Source organism: Bubalus kerabau, chromosome 3, assembly GCF_029407905.1.
Source record: "Bubalus kerabau isolate K-KA32 ecotype Philippines breed swamp buffalo chromosome 3, PCC_UOA_SB_1v2, whole genome shotgun sequence".
Lineage (NCBI taxonomy): Eukaryota > Metazoa > Chordata > Mammalia > Artiodactyla > Bovidae > Bubalus > Bubalus kerabau.
Genome location: NC_073626.1, coordinates 45,039,392 through 45,060,476, shown reverse-complemented (window position 1 = coordinate 45,060,476; position 21,085 = coordinate 45,039,392). Strand labels below are relative to the sequence as shown.

The 21,085-nt window shown below is 47.1% G+C and overlaps 1 protein-coding gene across 3 annotated transcripts in view; it reads left to right on the top strand.

The window, feature by feature from the left end:
- GCLC (glutamate-cysteine ligase catalytic subunit) overlaps positions 1–21,085 on the top strand; it is a 45,151-nt gene that overhangs the window by 6,728 nt on the left and 17,338 nt on the right. For all 3 annotated transcript variants that reach the window (XM_055571759.1, XM_055571758.1, XM_055571756.1), the window contains exons 2-3: positions 18,464–18,576; positions 19,399–19,581. In XM_055571759.1, coding sequence (XP_055427734.1) covers positions 18,464–18,576; positions 19,399–19,581 — 296 coding nt within the window. The remainder of the gene's footprint in view (positions 1–18,463; positions 18,577–19,398; positions 19,582–21,085) is intronic.

Here is a 21,085-nt window from a genome sequence, read left to right as displayed (position 1 = left end):
ACTTAACAAGAACTCTGTGGGTAGCTTCATTTTGAAGGAGAAACCTCAGTAAAGTTCAGTGTAAGACCCCATATCTTAAGAAAAGATGGCAGAATATTATTTGAGCCTCTCGCACAGAATTTGTGTTTCTGAATGTATGTTTCGACCCCTGAGGCATTTGAGTATGCTGTTATATGGGGCATGGCTGCTGTTGCATTAACTGGATAGACCATATCCTAATGAGCTTGCTTATTCATATTCTCTGTTTATACATTTGACCAAATTAGGTGTATTTTAACAGCATTATTTAGATATAGTTGACATAAGCTGCACATATTTAGACTGTTCAGTTTACTAAGTCTTTATATATATATATATATATATAAAACGTGTGTGTATATATACACATACACCTGTGAAACCGTCACCACCATCAGCATAAAGAAGATGCATCGTCTCCAGAAATGTCCTCGTGTCCCTTCATAACTTGCTTTCCGTCCGCTTCTGTAGTCAGCCGCTGAGCTGCTTTCTGTCCCTGTAGCTCAACTTGCATTTCCTAGTTTTATATTTAGGAAATCACACAGCATGTACTTTTTGGTCTGGCTTCTGTTCTGAGACTCATTTGTGTTGTTGGATGTATCAGTGGCTCAGTCCTTTTCATTCCTGAGTAGTGTTCCACTGCGTGTATACACGACAATTTGTTTATCTTTTCACTGTTGGAATTGTATCCAGTTTTTAGCTACTACAAACAAAGCTATGAAAGTAAACATTCAAGTCTTTGTATGGGCTTATGCCTGCATCTATCTTGTTTATTATGTAGGAGGGATGGACGTTAACTCTTGAAGGAAACTACCAAACTCTTCCAGAGTGATTGTACCATTTTGCATTCCCATCATCAGAATGTGCTAGTTCCAGTTCAGCCACATTCTTGTCGCCACTTAATATTAGTCTCTTTAATTTTAGCCATTCTAATTGATGTGTGGTGGTATTGTATTGTATTTTTTATTTGCGTTTCTCTAAGACCACTGATGTTGAGTACCTTTCCATGTGCCTATTTGCCATCCGTATTTTTTTTTGGTGAAGTATGTTGAAATAATTTGTCTATTTGAGTTGTTTTCTTATTACTGCGTTTTGAGAGGTCTCTGTATTCTGGATGTCGGTCTTAGATGCTTTGCACATTTGTGTTCCCAGTCTATTTTCATTCTCTTAATTGTGTCTTTTGAGGAACAGAAGTTGTTGGTTTTGATGAAATCTAATTTGTCCTTTTTTTTTTTTTTTTTTAAGGATCGTGTTTTTGGTCTGGCATCAAGGAAATCTTTCCTTAGTTTTACATTTAGGCCTATGAGCCCTTTGGAGTTAATTTTTGTGTGTGATGCCGGGTATGGACTTTGGGGTTTGGTTGCTTTTGCACAGTGCTCTGGCACCGCCTGTGAAGAACCCTTTCTCTGCTGCTGAAGGCCTTTGCACGTTCTCACATTGTCGGTTGCCTGTGCTTGTGTGGTTTCATTTCTGGACTCTGCGCTGTTCGTTGATCTGTTGTTCTTTATGCCAATACCACACTCTTTTTTATTGCTATAATTTATAATAAGTTTTGATACCAAGTAGTGTTAATTCTCCAACTTTGCTCTTTTTCAACTTTTTTTGATTTTTTTCAGGTTCTTTGAATTTCCACATGAATTTAGCACAGCTTGGCAGTTCCTACCTAAAACGAACCCTGCGGGGATTTTGTCTGTGGTTGCATCAAATTTATTGATCATTTGGGGAGAACTGACATGTTAACAATGATGCTTCCAACCCAGGAACATCTTTCCACTTCTTTGTTTTTCTCTCAGCAGTGTTTTGTAGTTTTCAGTGGACAAGTCTTTCGTGTCTTTTGTCAGATTTATCACTGTTGCGTGTTTTTTATTATAAATTGCTTTGCTCTTTAAGTTACAATTTCTGATTGTTTGTTGCTAATATATTCAAATACAATGGATTTTGTGTATTTATATTGTATCCTGCAACCTTGCTAAAACTGTTTTTTGAACATACGGCGTACAGTTCTAGTAACTGTTTTAATGTTTTTGCTAATTCTATCTTTGTCATTTAAGATTCAATTGATTTTATTTTTTTTTCCTCTTTATTTTCAGTAGGTTCCTCTGCTTCTTTGCATGACTGATAATCTTTGGATGCCAGACGTCATGAATTTTACCTTCTTGGGTGCTTGATATTTGTATTTTCCTAAAAGCTTTGTTCTGAAATATTGTTATTTGGAGATGGTCTGATAGCTTAACCAGTAAAGAATCCACATGCAATGCAGGAGACGCGAGTTTAATCCCTGGGTCAGGAAGATCCCCTGGAGAAAGAAATGGCAACCCACTCCGGTATTCTTGCCTGAAAAATCCAATAGACAGAGGAGCCCGACGGGCCACAGTCCAAAGAGATGCAAAGAGTCGGACACAACTGAGTGACTAAGCACATTTGATCCTTTCAGGTCTTTCTTTTACAATTTGTTGGGTTGAGAAGTCTCAGCTTAGGGCCAATTATTCCCTTCTGCTGAGGCAAGGCCTTCAGGAGGACTTGCTGCAGTGCCTTGAACTAGGAGTCACTCCGTTCTGGCTTGTGGGAAGGCACCCTGTCCCAGCTTTGGGTCCTTGCCTCTCACGTGTGGGTCAGATCAGTGCCAAGTCCATAATATGGACCCTCTGCAGATCTCCGGGGTTGTTTGTGCAGCTCTCTTCTCTTTGGTCCTGTGACCTCTAGTTGACTTGGTTCCCTCAGACCTTCAGCTCTCCGTCTTAAATTCAGGGAGCCCCCTTCCCCGACAGGCTCTGCTTCACCTCCCTGCCCAGGGTCTAGTGCCTCTCTGCAGGCAGGAACCTGGGGCATTTGTAGGTCTCACTCACTCAAACATTTTCTTTGTATCACAGGTATACAATGGGAGGGTAAAATTGATCACTATTACTCCATCTTGATCAGAGGTGGAAGTCTTTGCTGCACCTCTTTTGTTTTTCCTTCAGCTTTGCTCTCCTTTGTCTATAAATTATCCAAAAGCTAGCCCTCGTGCTTACATCTCCAGCAACCTCAGTTCAGTTCAGTCACTCAGTCGTGCCTGACTCTATGTGACCCCATGAATCGCAGCATGCCAGGCCTCCCTGTCCATCACCATCTGCCGGAGTTCACTCACACTCATGTCCATCGAGTCGGTAATGCCATCCAGCCATCTCATCCTCTGTCGTCCCCTTCTCCTCCTGCCCCCAATCCCTCCCAGCATCAGGATCTTTTCCAATGAGTCAACTCTTCGCATGAGGTGGCCAACGTATTGGAGTTTCAGCCTCAGCATCAGTCCTTCCAAAGAACACCCAGGACTAATCTCCTTTAGGATGGACTGGTTGGATCTCCTTGCAGTCCAAGGGACTCGCAAGAGTCTTCTCCAGCATCACAGTTCAAAAGCATCAATTCTTCAGCACTCAGCCTTCTTCACAGTCCAGCTCTCACATCCATACATGACCACTGGAAAAACCATAGCCTTGGCTAGATGGACCTTTGTTGGCAAAGTAATATCTCTGCTTTTCAATTTGCTATCTAGGTTGGTCATAACTTTTCTTCCAAGGAGTAAGCATCTTTTAATTTCATGGCTGCAATCACCATCTGCAGTGATTTTGGAGCTCAAAAAAATAAAGTCTGCCACTGTTTCCACTGTTTCCCCATCTATTTGCCATGAAGTGATGGGACCAGATGACATGATCTTCGTTTTCTGAATGTTGAGCTTTAAGCCAACTTTTTCACTCTCCTCTTTCACTTTCATCAAGAGGCTTTTGAGTTCCTCTTCACTTTCTGCCTTAAGGGTGGTATCATATCTGAGGTTATTGATATTTCTCCCGGCAATCTTGATTCCAGCTTGTGCTTCTTCCAGCCCAGCGTTTCTCATGATGTACTCCGCATATAAGTTAAATAAGCAGGGTGACAATATACAGCCTTGACATACTCCTTTTCCTATTTGGAACCAGTCTGTTGTTCCATGTCCAGTTTTAACTGTTGCTTCCTGACCTGCGTGTATATAGATACAATTCAGAGGAGGAGGGCATGGCAACCCACTTTAGTATCCTTGCCTGGAGAATCCCATGGACAGAGGAGCCTGGTGGGCTGTGGTCCATAAGGTCACAAAGAGTCGGACATGACTAAAGCAACTGACCACAGCACATACAATTTAAAAAAAAAACCTTTTTGATCTCACTGCATGCTTTGTGGCTTCTTAGTTCCCTGACCAGGGATTGAACCTGTGCCCCCACATTGGAAGCAGGGGTCTTAACCACTGGGCCTCCAGGGAAGCCCCTACAATTATTATTTTTTTTTTTTTTATATAATTTATTGGGCTTCCCTGGTGGCTCAGTGGTAAAGAATCCGCCTGCCAGTGCAGGAAACACGAGTTCATTCCCTGATTTGGGAAGACCCCACATGCCTCAGAGCAGCTAAGCCCGTGCGCCACAACTCCTAAGCCTGTGCTCAGAGCACGCGCCACGGTTACTAAAGCCGGCGGGCCCGGGAGCCTGTGCTCCGCAGCAAGAGAAGACCCTGCAGTGGCCTGTGCTCCACAGCCAGCAAGGAGTCCCCACTCTCCAAAACTGGAGAAAGCCCTCAGGCAGCTGGACTCATCTCTAGTTGCGGTGCACGGGCGTCTCATTGCGGAGGCTTCTCTTGTCGCAGAGCATGGACTCCGGGGCAGAAGGGCTTAATAGTTGCCGCACGTGGGTCCGGTAGTGGCGGCTCCTGGGCTCCAGAGCGCAGGCTCAGTAGTTGTGGTGCAGGCTTAGTTGCTCTGTGGCCTGTGGGGTCTCCCCAGCCCAGGGATCTAATGCATGTCCCCTGCATTGGCGGGCAGATTCTTTACCACTGAGCCACCCGGGAAGCCCTACAATTTCTATCTTTTCAGCTATTTAGCTGTTTCAGAAAACAACTCCGCATAACTTACGAAAATCAGGAAATGTGTACAAGAGATGGTAGAATCCATTTCATTTCCTTATCCTGTTACCTTTTGGGGTTTTAGCATTTTTCAAACAGAACATATTTTACTGGCTCCTGGAAAAAGTAATCTAATTACAAACCCATTGATATTAGGTTTCTAGAAAGTTTTTATTTCCTACGTAAACCTCTTTGAGCTTCACAATGGTTCTATTTTAAAAAGCAAGATGATATTGCAGAATGTTTCTTTCAGAAAAGCTAAGACTTCAGCTTCACTTCAGTTCAGTTCATTCGCTCAGTCATGTCTGACTCTTTGCAACCCCATGAATCGCAGCACGCCAGGCCTCCCTGTCCATCACCAACTCCCGGAGTTCACTCAGACTCACGTCCATAGAGTCAGTGATGCCATCCAGCCATCTCATCCTCTGTCGTCCCCTTCTCCTCCTGCCCCTAATCCCTCCCAGCATCAGGGTCTTTTCCAATGAGCTTCACTTAACGTCTGGCAAAACACTAATGACTTTATTTCCGTGATGGATGACCTTTATATATTTGTCAAGTGACTGCTGTTTATTACGGACTTCCCGTGGTCGGTCATGGGCTTGAAGAGAGAAACCGAGGAAAGGGAGGCATTCTCTGCCCTGGAAGAGCTCCAGTGGCGTGCCGGCAGAGGGCGGTGGGGGCGCAGGGAGGAGGGAGAAGTTTGTTCTCTACGTGCAAATCCTGGGAGCCTTAGCGATGGGGGCGGGATGGGGGGCTTCTGGGAGGATCTCAGATGGAGGTGGCAAGGGGGCCAGGGATGGGCGTGTCCAGACGTGCAACTGTGAAATTCCTGAAGCTGAGGGTCTCTGCCATGGTGTGGGACCAGAGCAGGGCACGGGGGCGAGGGTAGAGGCTGAGGCTGTAGAAGGGCCCCTGTGATGGGCCATGCATTGTGCCAGGGTCTGACGATAGGAATGTCAGTCTAGGAATGGTGGTACATGGAGACGAATCCTGGGTCCCTTCAGAAGTGAACTGAAAGTCGCTCAGTCCTGTTCAACTCTTTGTGACCCCACGGACTATATAGTCCATGCAATTCTCCAGGCCAGAACACTGGAGTGGGTAGCCGTTCCGTTCTCCAGGGGATCTTCCCAACCCAGGGATAGAACCCCGGGTCTCCTGCACTGCAGGCAGATTCTTTACCAGCTGAGCCACCAGGGAAGCCCAGGTCCCTTTGGAGGGGGTGGGAAAATTGCCTGGGAAGGTAACTGGAGGCTGGGAGCTCCCACTGCAGAGGGCGCCTCGTTGCTGCGGAAGGGGAAAGAGTGTCGCCTGGGATGGGGGCCGGGGGGCTGGTTCCTGGGGAACTGCTTGGGCCTTCTGGGTTGGGACCCTCCAGGTGAAGGAGCCCCATGCTGGTACAGCAGAGATACTGGGCAGAGGAAGCCGGAGCAACGTCTGGGCGGGCAGTGTGTGTGATGGGGCGGCCGTGGGCCTGCAGATAGGGCTAAAACTGAGGAGGGCGAGGTGCCTGACCCAGAGAGGAAGCCTGGCCAGCGCCCCTGAACCCCGCTGACCCCCACTAGGGACCCGGACGTGTGTGGGACCCCAAGAAGGACCACAGGGGCGGTGGGTCACTGGGGGCAGGGAGGGCGGCAGGCTTTCAAGGGGATCTGGGGACGGGAAAGGAAGTGAGCCCAAATTGGCCGTTAGGCAGGGACTGGAGGCTTTGGCAGAGACCGATCCTGAACATATTAAGAACTTGGGAAAAGAGCAAGAATTGGTTTCCTGCCAAGATAAATGGCACAAAGCCCATGCGTGTTTTCACAGCTTGTAGGGTCCTTGAAATCTCGATTATGAGTCTCAGAGAGAAACAGAATTGAGCTCGGAAAGCATATGCATTTTGGTCACTGAACTTAGTAGCCAAGGGGATTGTATACTGAAACTGATCGTAAAGGATTGAGTAGTTCAGAACAATGACCCTGAATCGCCACCTCTTAAAGGCTGAGTTTCTCAGATATTGTTTGAGAAATTAAGGAATCATAAGCATTAGACGTCCAGCCAAAAGAACACATCTTCTGTAGGCATCCAGAAAGCGTGGTTACCTGTGTCGGTATATTTTTGGAGCGTTCCTAAGGCCACGGCTACACTCTGTTTGGAGAGCTCTCAGTGTTCGTAGATGTTTGTGTCTGCTACAGTCAGGATTTAGTAATTAAACTTATTTCCACAACAAGATTACAAAAGAACCCCCAAACCAGATGTTCGTAATTATGTAGATTTTCACACAAACCCACTGTCTTGTCTCCCATGCCCCAGGCCCGTTTTTCAGTCTTGTGGATTCAGTTAACTTCTTTCTGAACTGTGTGTTGAAGAAGCAGGGTTTTAAAACAAACCCGGAGGCCAGAGCCTCCTCGAACGTTTACATTTTTTTTAATTTGAAAAAGGTTTTTGTTTGAAAGAATATGCTGAGCCCTGGAAGCCTCAGAGCAACCTAGAGAGGTTATTTGGGAGCACTGCCCTCATTTCCCGCTCAAGCGTTCACGTGTTTACACAAGTTGGGCGCTTGGAAGGCGTACGGTCCAGCACAGCCTGCAGCACCGGCCTGCGGAGCTGCCGCGGCCCAGGCCACTCTGGCTGGGTGAGAGGGACCCAGCGGTCAGGAATTGCTGGCCTCAGAATGCAAACAGCCGCAGCTAGGAAGCAAGTATGTAGCACAGAGGGCATGCACTTTACTCCTGGAAGCGTGTCCCAAGCCTTCACCCAGAGATCACCCACTTCATACACTGTCCTGCATGCCGGTCATCTCCTTCCTCCGCTCAGGATAAACTACCAAAAACCAGTTGAAGAAGAAGTGAGAAACCAATGCCAAGAGCAGCTTGGAGAAGCAGATCTAGGCGTAGTAGCTGGTGCCTGCTTCCCAGGTCCTTGCTCTGTTATGACCCTCCTTAAAGAAATGAAATTGCCCGGAGTCTGAAGCCTTCATAAATGGGAGTGTGTTTAGTGTCTTCCTGTTGTAGCACAAGAGGACATAATCAGCTTTAGGAAGATTTCCACTGATGTATGCATTCAGTTTAAGAGATCATGTGCTAGAAGGGGTGAGCCTTGGGTAGCAAGACAATGGATTCGAAAAGAAACTCCCTTCCTGGCAATACAGAGTATGCAATGTCTGGCATTTGAGAGAACGAAAAAGAGATGGTCCTATACTGTGAGAATTTCTGAAAGAGTGTATCTACAGAAACAGTAGTTAAGAGCTGGAAGGGACACGGTTGTTCTTTTCCATATTTTCCAGAGATTAAAACATGTTCCTAATGTCCATGATTATAATATTTGTGAGGAGAGAGGGGAAATTGTGACTGCTCTGGCCAGGCTAACCACCTTCCACAACTTCACCAGGCCCAAGTGTGGGTGGAGCCCTTGGACGTGGGGCCAAGAGGGGTCCTGGTGTTGGGAGCCAGCCAAGGGTCCTCTGAAGAGTGGGCGCTTAACCAGAGCCCCTCCGGAACCAGCTTCCCAAAGGCCTGCGGCCAGAGCTTGCCAAGCAGATAGCAGAGGAGCTGTCCAGGCCCAGAGAAGCATCAAGGCCAGTGGTCACCTTGGTGTGGCCTGGGGGTGCGACTGGAGAGGAGGGGCTGGACTGGAGCAGCCGGGCGGCTGCGTGGCATGGGTGCTGCCTTCCTCTGAGTTTCAGACCTTGGCAGTGGTTGGGAGGGGAGTGACTTGATCTGTGCCTGCTTTCACAGTGCTAATGGGTGTTGTGCCAGAAGGCTTTACTTTTACTGAGACCCTGAGTACCAGATATAAATGCCATGGGAAACAGCGTTAGGGTGAAATTTTCATGATATTCTGCTCTATCTCGAGTCTTTTGGGTAATATTGATTACAGGCCATCATGCCCCCCTAAGAACACTTGCAAGACACCGTTCTGCCTCAATATGTGTGTCCCTGTGCTAAGACCTTAGAAAGTAATCACCAATAATACAGGAGGCTACATGGACTCGCTTCTGCTTTAGGCACTTGACAGGCATGATTCTTTGTAATCCTCACTAGTGACCCCCTGAGGTAGGCGTTATCCTCTTTTTATACAAGAAAAAAATATAGCCCTTCAGTTCAGTTCAGTTGCTCAGTCGTGTCCGACTCTTTGCAACCCCATGAATCACAGCATGCCAGGCCTCCCTGTCCATCACCAACTCCCAGAGTCCACCCAAACTCATGTGCATCGAGTCACTGATGCCATCCAGCCATCTCATCCTCTGTCGTCCCCTTCTCCTCCTGCTCCCAATCCCTCCCAACATCAGAGTCTTTTCCAATGAGTCAACTCTTCCCATGAGGTGGCCAAAGTACTGGAGTTTCAGCTTTAGCATCATTCCTTCCAAAGAAATCCCAGGGCTGATCTCTTTCAGAATGGACTGGTTGGAGCTCCTTGCAGTCCAAGGGACTCTCAAGAGTCTTCTCCAACACCATAGTTCAAAAGCATCAATTCTTCGGCACTCAGCTTTCTTCACAGTCCAACTCTCACATCCATACATGACCACAGGAAAAACCATAGCCTTGACTAGACGAACCTTTGTTGGCTAAGTAACTTAGATTTAAATGAGGCTCCAAGCCGAGAGGAGGCTGGAGGTGGAAGGGAAAGGAGTGGAGTGGGAGGTGAGTGACGGAGGAGTGGGCTCCTGTGATGAAGGCCTCGAGCCCCAGGTGCCGGCGGTGCGAGGTGCTGTTGGTTCCCAGGTGGCCGGTGATTCCCTCCCAGAGAAATGCCAGTGAGCTTTCAGGTCTGAAATATGGAGAAGGTGCAGTCACTTTCTCTGTCTGCAGGGTGGATGTTAACAGGTTTAGTGATGTGACTGCTGCCTTCTCAGCTAATCTTCTGCTGGGAGCCCAGCCCTGGGAAAAGCGCAGACACAGATGAGCCTCTCTGGGGATCAGGCTGACCACACCTGAAAGTTATGCCAAGGTGCGGACCTTGGACCCAGGCAGCAGGCCAGCGTCAGCACCCCAAATCAGGAGCTCTGATGTATCTGAGATTGTAACCTTTCCCCATGAATTCCAGGCTTGGTGGGAAGGGGCTTGGGTTGGCGCATCTCCGTCCCCCAGACCCCGTCTTCAGCGGGTCAGAGCTGCTGGTGGGGCCTGCCGCAGCGTTCAGGCACCGCCTCTGGGAGATGTGGTTATGAGAGACCCTCCCTGAGATGGAAGGACATTCGACTTGGCTCTGGAATCCTGGGGGCTTAGGGGGCCCTTCGAACACAGCAGTGACTTCGGAGCTGGACGTCCTGTTTCAACACCAGCTCTCAGTTTCCTTAGAGAGCATCACCCCTCCCTTTGTTGGGTGGGTTAACCTACCACCAGTTCCTGAGAACGAAACCCCTGAATTTCTCCTATCTCCACGGTGGTCCCTGAACTGGGGCCAAGTTCTGGGGCCAAGTTCTTCGCTAAGCACACTCACAGGGGCCGAGCTTGCTTTGTCCCTCTCTCGCCTGGAGCCCAGAGCCCACCCTCCTGAAGCTCAGAGTTCTCCTGCACCTTGTGGGAGTCCTCCAGGGCCCCTCACTCCTTAAATCCAATAAGTCACATGTGCCTACTGTCTACAATAAGGGAGAGGATGGTGTTTTTTTTCCCCTTGACTGAGAGGTATCGTCCCCTTTATGAGATTCATCAGTTTTCCCTTCCTGCCCTCTCCCCAGCTGTGCACTGCAGAGCAGTTGGTCCATGGCACCCTCTCCTGTCAGCCACTTGGTGACCAGGACCCTGTTCTCAGGAAAAAGCCAAGGAACTTACTTATCCTCAGAATCTGGAAGGTTCTAATCTGCAGGTGTTTTGAGATAAATAAGAACTACTTGTGTGCTTCCCCATGGCTCAGATCATAAACAGTCTGCCTGCAATGCAGGAGACCTGGGTTTGATCTGTGGGTTGGGACAATTCCCTGGAGGAGGGCATGGCAACCCACTCTAGTATTTTTGCCTGGTGAATCCCATAGACAGAGGAGCCTGGCAGGCTGCCGTTCATGGGGAAGTCGGACACAACTGAGCAACAAAGTCCAGCAGACAAGAACTATTTATATTTACAATATTGTTTCTTTAGGAGGAAGTGTCTTCTGGCTTAGGTTTCTAAGTTGCAGAGTGCCCCTGTTGATGGCCACAGCAAACATCCCCTTTGATAACTTCACAAAATCTGCTGTCTTTTCTGAGTTTAATTTGTAAGAGCAGGCCAGTTGGGTTCTGCTAGTTTGATTCAGAAATAAGGTAGGAGTGCCTTAGTCTGGCCTTTATTTCTTGTTCAGTCGCTCAGTCATATCTGACTCTTTGCAGCCCCATGGACTGCAGCATGCCAGGCTTCCCTGTCCTTCACCATCTCCCAGAGTTTGCTCAAACTCATGTCCACTGAGTCAATGATGCCATCCAACCATCAGAAAATTAAAACCATATGCCTGACATGTAGTGGCATGGTTAAAAAAAAAAATCAGCCCATGTCAGTTCAGAGGCCCAGAAGGTAGAGGTCTCACAGCATTTGTAGGACAAGAAAGAGCCAATCTGCATGCAGGATTCCCTTTGAACCAGCAGCAATGCATCAGTAAGTGTGTCCAAATGTAATTCCAGGAGGTGAGTTCTCCCAAGCTTAAGTCCAGAGCTGTGCAGTACCACTTGCTGCAGTAATCGAATTGTTTGCAATATCCAGTTAGGAACTTGGGAACTGAAATTTTTATTTAATTTTAAATCCAGGAAGTCACACCTGCCTAGTGTCTCCAATAAAGGAGAGAATCCCACCCCCCCCCACCCCCGCCATTTACTGAAAGGTCTGGTTGTCCCCTTTCTGAGATCCATCAGTTTTCCCTGCTCTCTCCTGAATCTTAAGTTTTTTCACCAAGGCCTCTTATCTTAATCTTGGCCTGGGAAGAATTTGTTTTGGTAGTGATTCAAGGAAGTAACTTTACTTAATCGTATAGGAAATTCGTCATTTTGCACAGTGTTATATTTGAGATTAACATTTTATAAATAAAGAGCCTCCTGCTTTGTTAGCTGAAGTCCAGGTCTAGGACACGCCGGCGGAAGGCCAGGCCAAGGTCACGTTATTTTGTGTAAACTTCCCTGGTGTGCACCCCGTGTCATCTGTGGTATGAAACGGCATTTCATAGTAGGGAAAAAGTCAAAATGTAACAGATATTCTAAGAGTTTGATGTAACTTTATTTATTTTTGGCCCGTGTGTGTTTTTTTTTTTTTTTTCTATTGAAGTATAGTTGATTTACCATGTTGTGTTTTGGATGTACAGCAGAGTGGTTCAGTTATATGTACATATATATACACGCATATATGTACAGACATACACACACATTCATATATGTATGTTTTCTTCAGATTCTTTTCCCTTAGAGGTTATCACAAAATACTGAGTTTAGTTCCCTGATGTAACTTTAGAGTGAGCTACTGAAACGTTTCCTTTTGGGGAAAATAGGACGGTTTTTAAAAGAACATCTCCACAGTTACAGTCTAAAATATCACCGTTTACAGGTGGTTCCTGGACTTGTGGCGGGTGTGCAGGTCCATCCGCCATTTCAAGCACGGCTGTTCAGATCTTGCCGCACAGGTCTCCGCTGTTTCACTGCAGGTGATTCGGAAACCAAGTAGCATCACCGTGGCAGGCACGTCCTTGGGTGCTCCAGGCTTGGGTGTCAAGCTCGATATGAAAATGGGTGCCATCCAGCTGGATGGTCAAAAGTGCTCAAAAACATCGGTCATTAATATTTGCTGTGTGAGGGAACCGTCTTCTGGGCAGAAGACGTGGTCTCTCGCTTTAAAGCAGTTTATGATCTAGAGGCAGGACTACGTGACATGGTCCCCTAGGGGGGTGCGCTCAGTTTATCTGTATCTCTGGGCAGCCAGCCAGGTGATTACACTGCAGTCAGGGTAGTTGTCAGGTGGGGGGCTGTATTTATGAGGACCTCCTCCTTTGCCTGGCCAGGAAGCCTTCTGATCCCCAAGGCGGAACCAGACCCTCCTGTTAGCACAGGCCCAGCTCTGACGGTCATCCTGAGCTGCTGCCCAGACCGTGTAGCTCCCTTGGGTTGTTGACTGTCATTCCAGGCCCCGCGTGAGCTGAGAGCAGGAGTCATGCGCCTGGCTCTGCACCGGCGTTGCTCCCAGCACTTGCCGAAGATAGGACTTGAGTCAAAGGACTTGCCGTGGGGGCTGTGGGACGCTGCGTTTCGGCACTCGTGGGTCATCGGCCACTTAGAGCCTGACCACAGGATGGCTTCAGGCTTGTTCAGGAGATCAGTGTAAGGAGAAAACCAGGTTTCTTAGAAACAACAGGTGGTTCCAGTAGGAATCAAGAGTACTACCCGCCTGGGCAGGTGAATGGGAGGAGCTGGCCCTAAATCCTGAATTGTGAATGTCAGTAAGGTGGCTGCAGCCCACTCCTCCTGGGCTAAGTCCCCCCACCCGGCCCTCCTCGGCCTGACCTCCTGGGCACAGGTGTATAGCGGTGGAGTCCTCCTCCCAGTGCCGGGGAAGCACTTAGGACCTCATTGTCCCCAAGGAGGTGGTGATGGGTTCCCTCTCTTGAGAGGTCAGGCACATGATCGGTTAGATACTTAGAGAGGTGGCCCAGGGACCTTTGTATAACTTTGTTTCAAAGAGATTTGAACATTCCTTTTTCTAATGTACACAGAAATTGACAGGAACTTTCTCAAAGTACTGTCTCCCTAAATAGGGAATTGCCTATGGCTGATTCTGAGTCTTAATAGATCTAGATTCTGAATCAAGCACTGTTTTCATCTCTGGGAAGCAGAAATTTACAACTTAATATTTTATAAAACGTCTCGTCTTTTCTCAAATCCTGAGCTTCCTGAAACCTTTACCTTCATGGTAGAGTATCAAAATGCCTTAAAAAAAAAAAAAAGAACATTTAAATTTTAAACTAGTTAGTGCTATTGAATGACTTGAATTCTAAAAATGTCAGCATTTTAATATTACGTTAGCAGTACTGTTAACTTGAGCTTTAGTGCCACAAGTATGTCACTGTCTGTGTTCGGCACTGGCTTACATCACCCTCAGTTAAAGTTCTTTATTTTTATTGGCCTAATTTCAGGTGAACACACAGCACCTCCTGCTTGCGCAGACCTGCGTTGAATGGCTGGACGGCTCCCGTGTCCAGGTCCTTCCTAGCAACCCTCTATCGTTAGTAAACCACGTAATAGTCTTTTTGAAGGTGCCTTTGTCTTTGATTCAGCAGCTCAGAAATATTAGTGACTTTTATCCTAGTGGGATAGCATTTAGTCTTTTAGCAATAGAAACTTAAAGGATTTTAACTTTATTTGTAGAAAAAACAGTGCGCATTTTAAGTAGAGCGTCTCAAAAACTACTTGGGCGTTTCTGTTGGGCCTGTTCTCCTTGCATTTAAAGAGACAACTGATGGGCACCAAATAGTAGTGCCTTAAATTATTTGCAGGGAGTTGTAATCTGTTCAGGGAACAGATGGCTATTTTTGCTCCTTGCAAATTATATGCTAATCGTGCAAATTTGAATTAGTCACTCTGTACCCATTTATAATGCTCCTTGGGTGTCTGCCTTTAGAGCCGTGTTGTGTGCCGTGCACGTAGAGAGACACTGCACCACGCCGGCATGGATGCTATTTGAAGTTAGCAGGCGGAGGCCAGTCCTTAGAATCATGTTGTGTGCAGAAGGGCCTCGATATCCTGTTTCGTTTTCCCTTTGATTTTGTCTTTTCCTCTCATCCTTTGTATGTAAATAGGAAGTTTAGGATGGGGACAAAAATCCAGAAATAATCAACTCCTTGTGGCTCTGGGTATTTTATATTGGGAATGCATTCTTCTAATGTGTCACTTTTTGTAACTGAACCAAACTCCCTTACAGTTCTAGATTGGCGCCTAAAGAACGAGTTGTTTATTCGAGGGCTTGTATGAACTAGATAGGAGAAGACAATGGCACCCCACTCCAGTACTCTTGCCTGGAAAATCCCATGGACAGAGGAGCCTGGTGGGCTGCAGTCCATGGGGTTGCAAAGAGTTGGACACGACTGAGCAACTTCACTTTCACTTTTCCCTTTCATGCATTGGAGAAGGGAAATGGCAACCCACTCCAGTGTTCTTGCCTGGAGAATCCCAGGGACCGGGGAGCCTGGTGGGCTGCCGTCTGGGTCACACAGAGTCGGACACGACTGAAGTGACTTAGCAGCAGCAGCAGCATGAACTAGAGTTGGAGATAAACGTAAATATATTGGGATGAAGGAAGGGGTAAATAAGTTAACAAAAAGCTGGGAGGTTAAAGAAGCCTTTTGAACCGTAATACAGAAACATGGAGGAGGTTGTAGGGGATAATTCAGAAAGCCTTAAATTTGAGTTTATAAAATGTTCAGGGAATTCTAGGCCTTCTAACTGAACTTAAATTTTATCCCCCAAATAAGTAAATTTTATCCAAAAGTTTCTCTTCTTCTTGTAAGTATTCTGTTTTTCTGTTTCACTTGCTTAATGAGATCGTGGGTGATTATTTTTTAATTATGCAGGGTTTGGTTTGTTAGCATTTTAAATGTCACCCATTTGGCTGATATTTAAAACTCAAACTGAGTTTGAGCTTTCTATTCTCTTGCCCTACCCGAACTTCTGGGCCAAGCGTGATTCTGAAAACAAGATTTCAATTATTTCAAAACCGGGAAACTAACAAAAGTAATTGCAATACAGGTTGTATAAATTGGTACCAACGTTCTTGCTCATTTTGATAAATAGACAGACAGTGGGAACCCAGTCATCAGGGGAGTATCTCTTCATCTCTGTTTCCGGAAGAAGCATGTTATCTCGTTAAGAAGATAACTTCACCCCAACAGATGGTGCAAGGCAGATGTGTTGGAACCAGTGATCGAAGGAGGAGGATTCCTTCTACGCGGGGCGGGGGGAGGTGGGGGGCTTAGAATGCAGCACAGAGCAACGGCAACCTGAGCTGGGCCTAAAGAGGCAAGCCAATCCATCAGTGTAGATCTCCACCCAGAACTGTGTGAGCTCCGCTTCTATGATGTAACATCAGGCCTACTTCATAAAGTGGAGGTATAATCCAGTCTGAGAGATTTGCAGCCAGTATTAGAACCTTTCCCTGCCTCACAGCTTACAACAGTTCTTTTAGAAAGCTTATCCCTATCCTTATCCAAGATTGAAATCCTCTGTGGTCCTAGCAACAAGTTGTGCTGGGCCTTCAGACCAGGCAGGCCGGGGTTCACATCGCTGCTGACACTGCCCTGGGCGGTCCGCTCAGCCTCTTTGTCCATCTGCAAAGTGGGTGATCGTGCCTCCGGGACGTGGTGGGTCAGACGAGGATCCAGGGGTTCTTAGCAGACCACTGCTCATTATGCTTGTTTAAAGGTGAAGTTGTTTCTCATACTTAGGATATTTTCATATCTCCCCCCTGAGACCTAACAAAGTTTCCTGTTCCACCAGGCTTTAGCTTTTCAGGAGTCCTGAATCTGTAGGTGTTACCTGAAAACTTGTAAATGTTGGGAGCAATTCCAGATTCTGCCTCCTGCAGCTTCCTGGCATTTGAACATTGAGTGATTGTACAGGTGCAGATCTCACGTTTCTGGTTCATGTACGTAAATCAAGCCATCTTACTCATTTTTTTTGAACTAAAAAAATTTGTGATAGAGAACCAAGAGTAGGGACTTGAACTCATCAATAAGACAGCTGTCTTGATCCCCTCAGGCTGCTGTAACAGATACCACAGACTGGGTGGCTTAAGCAACAGACATTTATTTCTCACAGTTCTGGAGGTCAGACAGTCCAGGGTCAAAAATGCTGATAGTTTTGGTTCTGGGTGAGGGCCCTCTTCCTGGCTTACAGTCGGACGCCTTCTCGCTTTGTCCTCGCGTGGGGGAGAGAACTCATCTTCCTCATCTCTTCTTAGAGGGTCACAAGCCCCATCAGAGGGCCCCACTTTCCTGACCTAGGTACACCCCCACCCCCACAAGGCCTCACTTCTAAATGCAGTCACATCGGGGTGAAGGGCCTCAACATATGGTTGGGGGTGCGGGACACCAACATTCGGTCCATAACAGCAACTAATAAAAGTTAAAGTTTATTTTTTGTTGTCATTTAAGCCTGTTGTCAAGCTGTTTCCCTATGGTTACTAACATTTTTCCCTTTTGTATTTTTTAGCTGAAGGGCCAAATAGTCTCTTGAAAGTCTCTGATACGGATGTCTGACTCAGGCACCTTGCAAGGCTGGGGAGGCAGGTCCGTGTGAATTAGGCACAGACCAGAGCCCCCCTCCAGGGGGAGCAGCCCACCCCCGGCCCAGGCCTGCTGCTGGGTTTCCCAGCTTTGGTTTGTTTTTAAGGCTGGGATCAGGATTTACATGCAGAATGTCAGGTGGATAAGGCAGATAATGGGTGCCTTGTTGCTTGCCTCTTTTATGATAAGCCAGACAAAGTAATTCGGGAGAGCCGGCTGCCTCGTGGCACAGGTCTGGGGCCTTGTGCAAAGGGTGCTCTCACATGTTTCCCTGAACGATCCAGCTCCAATCTTTTCACTTACGTATGGACGCCGTGTGTCTTATTTTAACCGTAAATAGTGGTTCACAACCTTCAGGATTAAAACCAGCTCTCATGACTTACAGCACACAATTTCAGGGAAAACAAAAGCAGGTTCTATTTATACTCAGCCCAGAAAAGTCTTAACTTTGGTATTTCTCTCTCGATTTTTATCAGAATTCCACCAGGTATTGTTACAACTGCACCAGCGCACCTTGAATTGTAAATTCCTTGTAGGTTCAGGGTGGGGAAGTGGCCTCGATTTACTCTTGAAAAACCGAAACAAAGTTGCCAAGCGTCTTCCCTGGCGGTCCAATGGCAAAGCCTCCAAGCTCCCAAGCAGGGGGGCCAGGGTTCCATCCCTGGTCAGGGAACTAGATCCCACATGCCCCAACTAAACGTTCGCATGCGGCAACTAAAGATCCCGCCTGCCACAACTAAGACCCCGTGCAGCCAAATAACTTATAAATATTAAAAAGTAAAAGTAATGAAATGTATATTTTTAAAAAAGAAATTGCCAAAACTCTTACACTAACACTTCCATATCGATGTGTTTGATTATGATTTAACAGTCCACTAGCAGGGCTTACAGTGGGATGATTAAGTAACCTCCCAGTGAGGAAGTGTCATCTACCTTGATGAGTACGCCCAGGTAACCCCTTTCATAAATTTATAGTAAGCCCACTGAGGAAATACATTGTAAAACACGACTGCTTCTTGGAGCCACGATTTACAGAATCTTGTTTTCAAAACTTCTCTCTCGAAGTACCGTTTGTCAGAGTGGGCGTGTTGACCTTTCTAGAAGGGACTACGTAAAACAGGAGAAGACAGACTTGAGTGAGAGCTCTGGTCCTCCTGCCAGACTACTGTTGGCCGCTCTCTCCAGGTTTCACGTCATACAAGCGCCATCGTGTAAGCCAGAGTGACTCCTAGCTCCCGTGACCCTTCCCAACCTCCCTGCTTCTCTCTCTCTCGAAGGTTGCATCAAACTCGAGTCTGGATGGAGGAATGTTCATCTTTCTCTCCTTTATTCTCAATAGGTGGAGTACATGTTGGTGTCTTTTGATCATGAAAAGAAAAAAGCCCAACTGGTCCTGTCTGGAGAAGAACTTCTTGAAACTCTGCAAGAAAAGGGGGAAAGGACGAACCCCAAGTAAGCTGATGGACTGGGGGCTTGTTTTTGAGTTTCTGAAACTGTTAGGACCACCGGAGTGACATCTTTCCTCCCACGTACAGGAGACCAGGGATCCCAGCAGTTTAGGGCTCAGGCTGTGGTTCCCAGTTGCCTGGGTTCAAATCCTGCTCCCTCTACTTAATAGCTGGGCACCCTTAGGTGAGGGGCTTAGCTTCTCTGTGCCTCAGTTTCCTCTTCTGTAAATCAGGGGTGCCTCTTAGGGTGCTGACACTCTAAATACATTAGTGAGCACTTGGAAGAGTAAATGCCACATCAAGTCTGTTTACTATTTAAATATTAAAAAAAAAAAAATTGGCAACGTGTTCCCAAGATCGCAAACCATGGTGCCAGAGAAAACTTGCAGATGGATTTTGTTTGGCTGGAAAGATGTTTTTTTAAAAATATTTCTTTATTTCAGTAGACAGAGGTGAAGGGGGCATGTTCATTTTTCTGCCCACTAAATTTGGGAGGCTGGGTTTGCGTTTGGAGCCCAGTGTTAAACTGAAGGAGACTTCAGCCCTCACACCCTTCCCCACAGAGTGGATGGGCTTGTTTGTCTTGAATAGTGCATGCCCTGCGTGCAGCTCAGTTATTTATAAATATTTTGGACCCAGCACTTGTAACCCTTACACAGTTAACACAGCTATGGAAGATTAACAGGCTCTGGGAACCGTAAAGCATTCTTGGCTTCTTGTATACCCAGTGTTTTGTAAATTTTTGGAAGCCGCTTTTTCAAAACTGAAAAGGGAGCAGCCTGCAGCAGAAGAATAAGAGGGACCCGAAACCTTTTCTCCTCTGCAGCCATCCGACCCTTTGGAGACCAGAATATGGGAGCTACATGATTGAGGGGACACCCGGGCAGCCGTATGGTGGGACCATGTCTGAATTCAACACAGTTGAGGACAACATGAGGAAACGGCGCAAAGAAGCCACATCTCTCCTGGGGGAAAACCAGGCCCTCTGCACAATCACTTCCTTTCCCAGGTTAGTCCCTGTGTCAACGCGCGCAGCTGGCGTTTCAGAGCGTCCGGTGTCCAGAGAGCAGCTCACAACCTAGCACTTGACCCCGCCGCTCTCATACTGTGGACGGTTTATCCTCGTCACGCTGCATCTGATAGAATCTGTAACGTCAGAGCTGCAGGCCGAGTCACATGCTGGCCTCTGGTGGTGGTGGTGGTGGTGGTGGGGCTGGGGGACTGCGGAAGGACCCAAGGGCTGCACACTCCCCAGGCCAAGGGGAGGGAGCATTGTATAAGGAACGGCACACGTTGCCCCCTAGATCAGATCAGCGGGTCGGCTTCAATGCTCCTGGGACGGGCGATGCACACAAAGAACACGGGAGCCGTCGGGTCGTGTTTGGATCACGCTGAAACAAGTTAGGATTTCTCGTCAAATCTGCTTATGGCTAAAAGTTCACAAGAGTGAATGTAAAGTCAGTGGAATTCTGTCCTTGGCTTAGAATGAGGTACATAAATATCACACGGTTTTATGTAGGACCTGTACGCAAGAATGCAGTTCTACCAAATCGTAAATCTGGTTATCTCTGCGAGAGATCTCTCAGGTCATGGCAAAGTATGCTTACCTCCCCAAAGTTCAGAAGCGCTTTGAGGATTGGTATCCAAAGCCTGGAACACGCTGAACTATTTTTATACCTTTTTTTCTTTTCCTGATAAATGTCCACTGTGAACACAGGCATTCAGAAGTCACACCACCAGTCTTAGGACACTTAAAGGGAATTTTCTTTTTTAAAATCTCCATGGTCACATCGAAATAATCAAGGCCTTAATTGAAGCACCTCATCAAATATTTTAGAGAAGTATCTTTTTCTCACATTATGAAGGGAGGAAGGTTGAGCGAGGAATACGTTTTATTCTAAAAATCTAATTTTTTTTTTAAAGTTTATCTTTTATGATAGGGTATTTTTGGATTTGTAAGCAAAACAAGAGTAATAATTATTGGTTTGTAAAAGCCTCATCTTAAATGCACAGTTAAGTGATAAGGAAAGTTTTGTTTGGGGATCAAGAGGGAGAAGAAGACAGCTTTTTTCAGAGTGAACAGGGCAACTGCAGGGTGGCCCTGTGACCCCGTGCTCATGTGACTGTTGACACGTCAATTACTCAGGCTGACGCAACTGGAAGTGCAGTTCCTCGGGCCCTGTGGCCTTGTTCCGCCTGCCGGTGCTCGCCAGGCGGGGCAGGTGGAGGGCGTCCCCACCCCTGGAGGCGCGGTCAGATGGTCGTCTAGAGGGAAGGCTCTGCTGGGCGTGCAGGTCTGAGTTCCGGCCGCCCACTTCCCGCCCAGCGCACTGGCGCTCACCTCCCCGCTCCGGCCCGATCCTGGTCAGTGGACAGTCCCCAGGTCTTAGTCTGTCACTCTCTGCAAGGGCTTCTCCTAAGGCTTCAGGCTCATGGTGGATAACGCAGGCTACTGCAGGAACCCCTCCCAAGACCCCATCACATCTGGGACTGTTCCAGATATGATGGGCAAG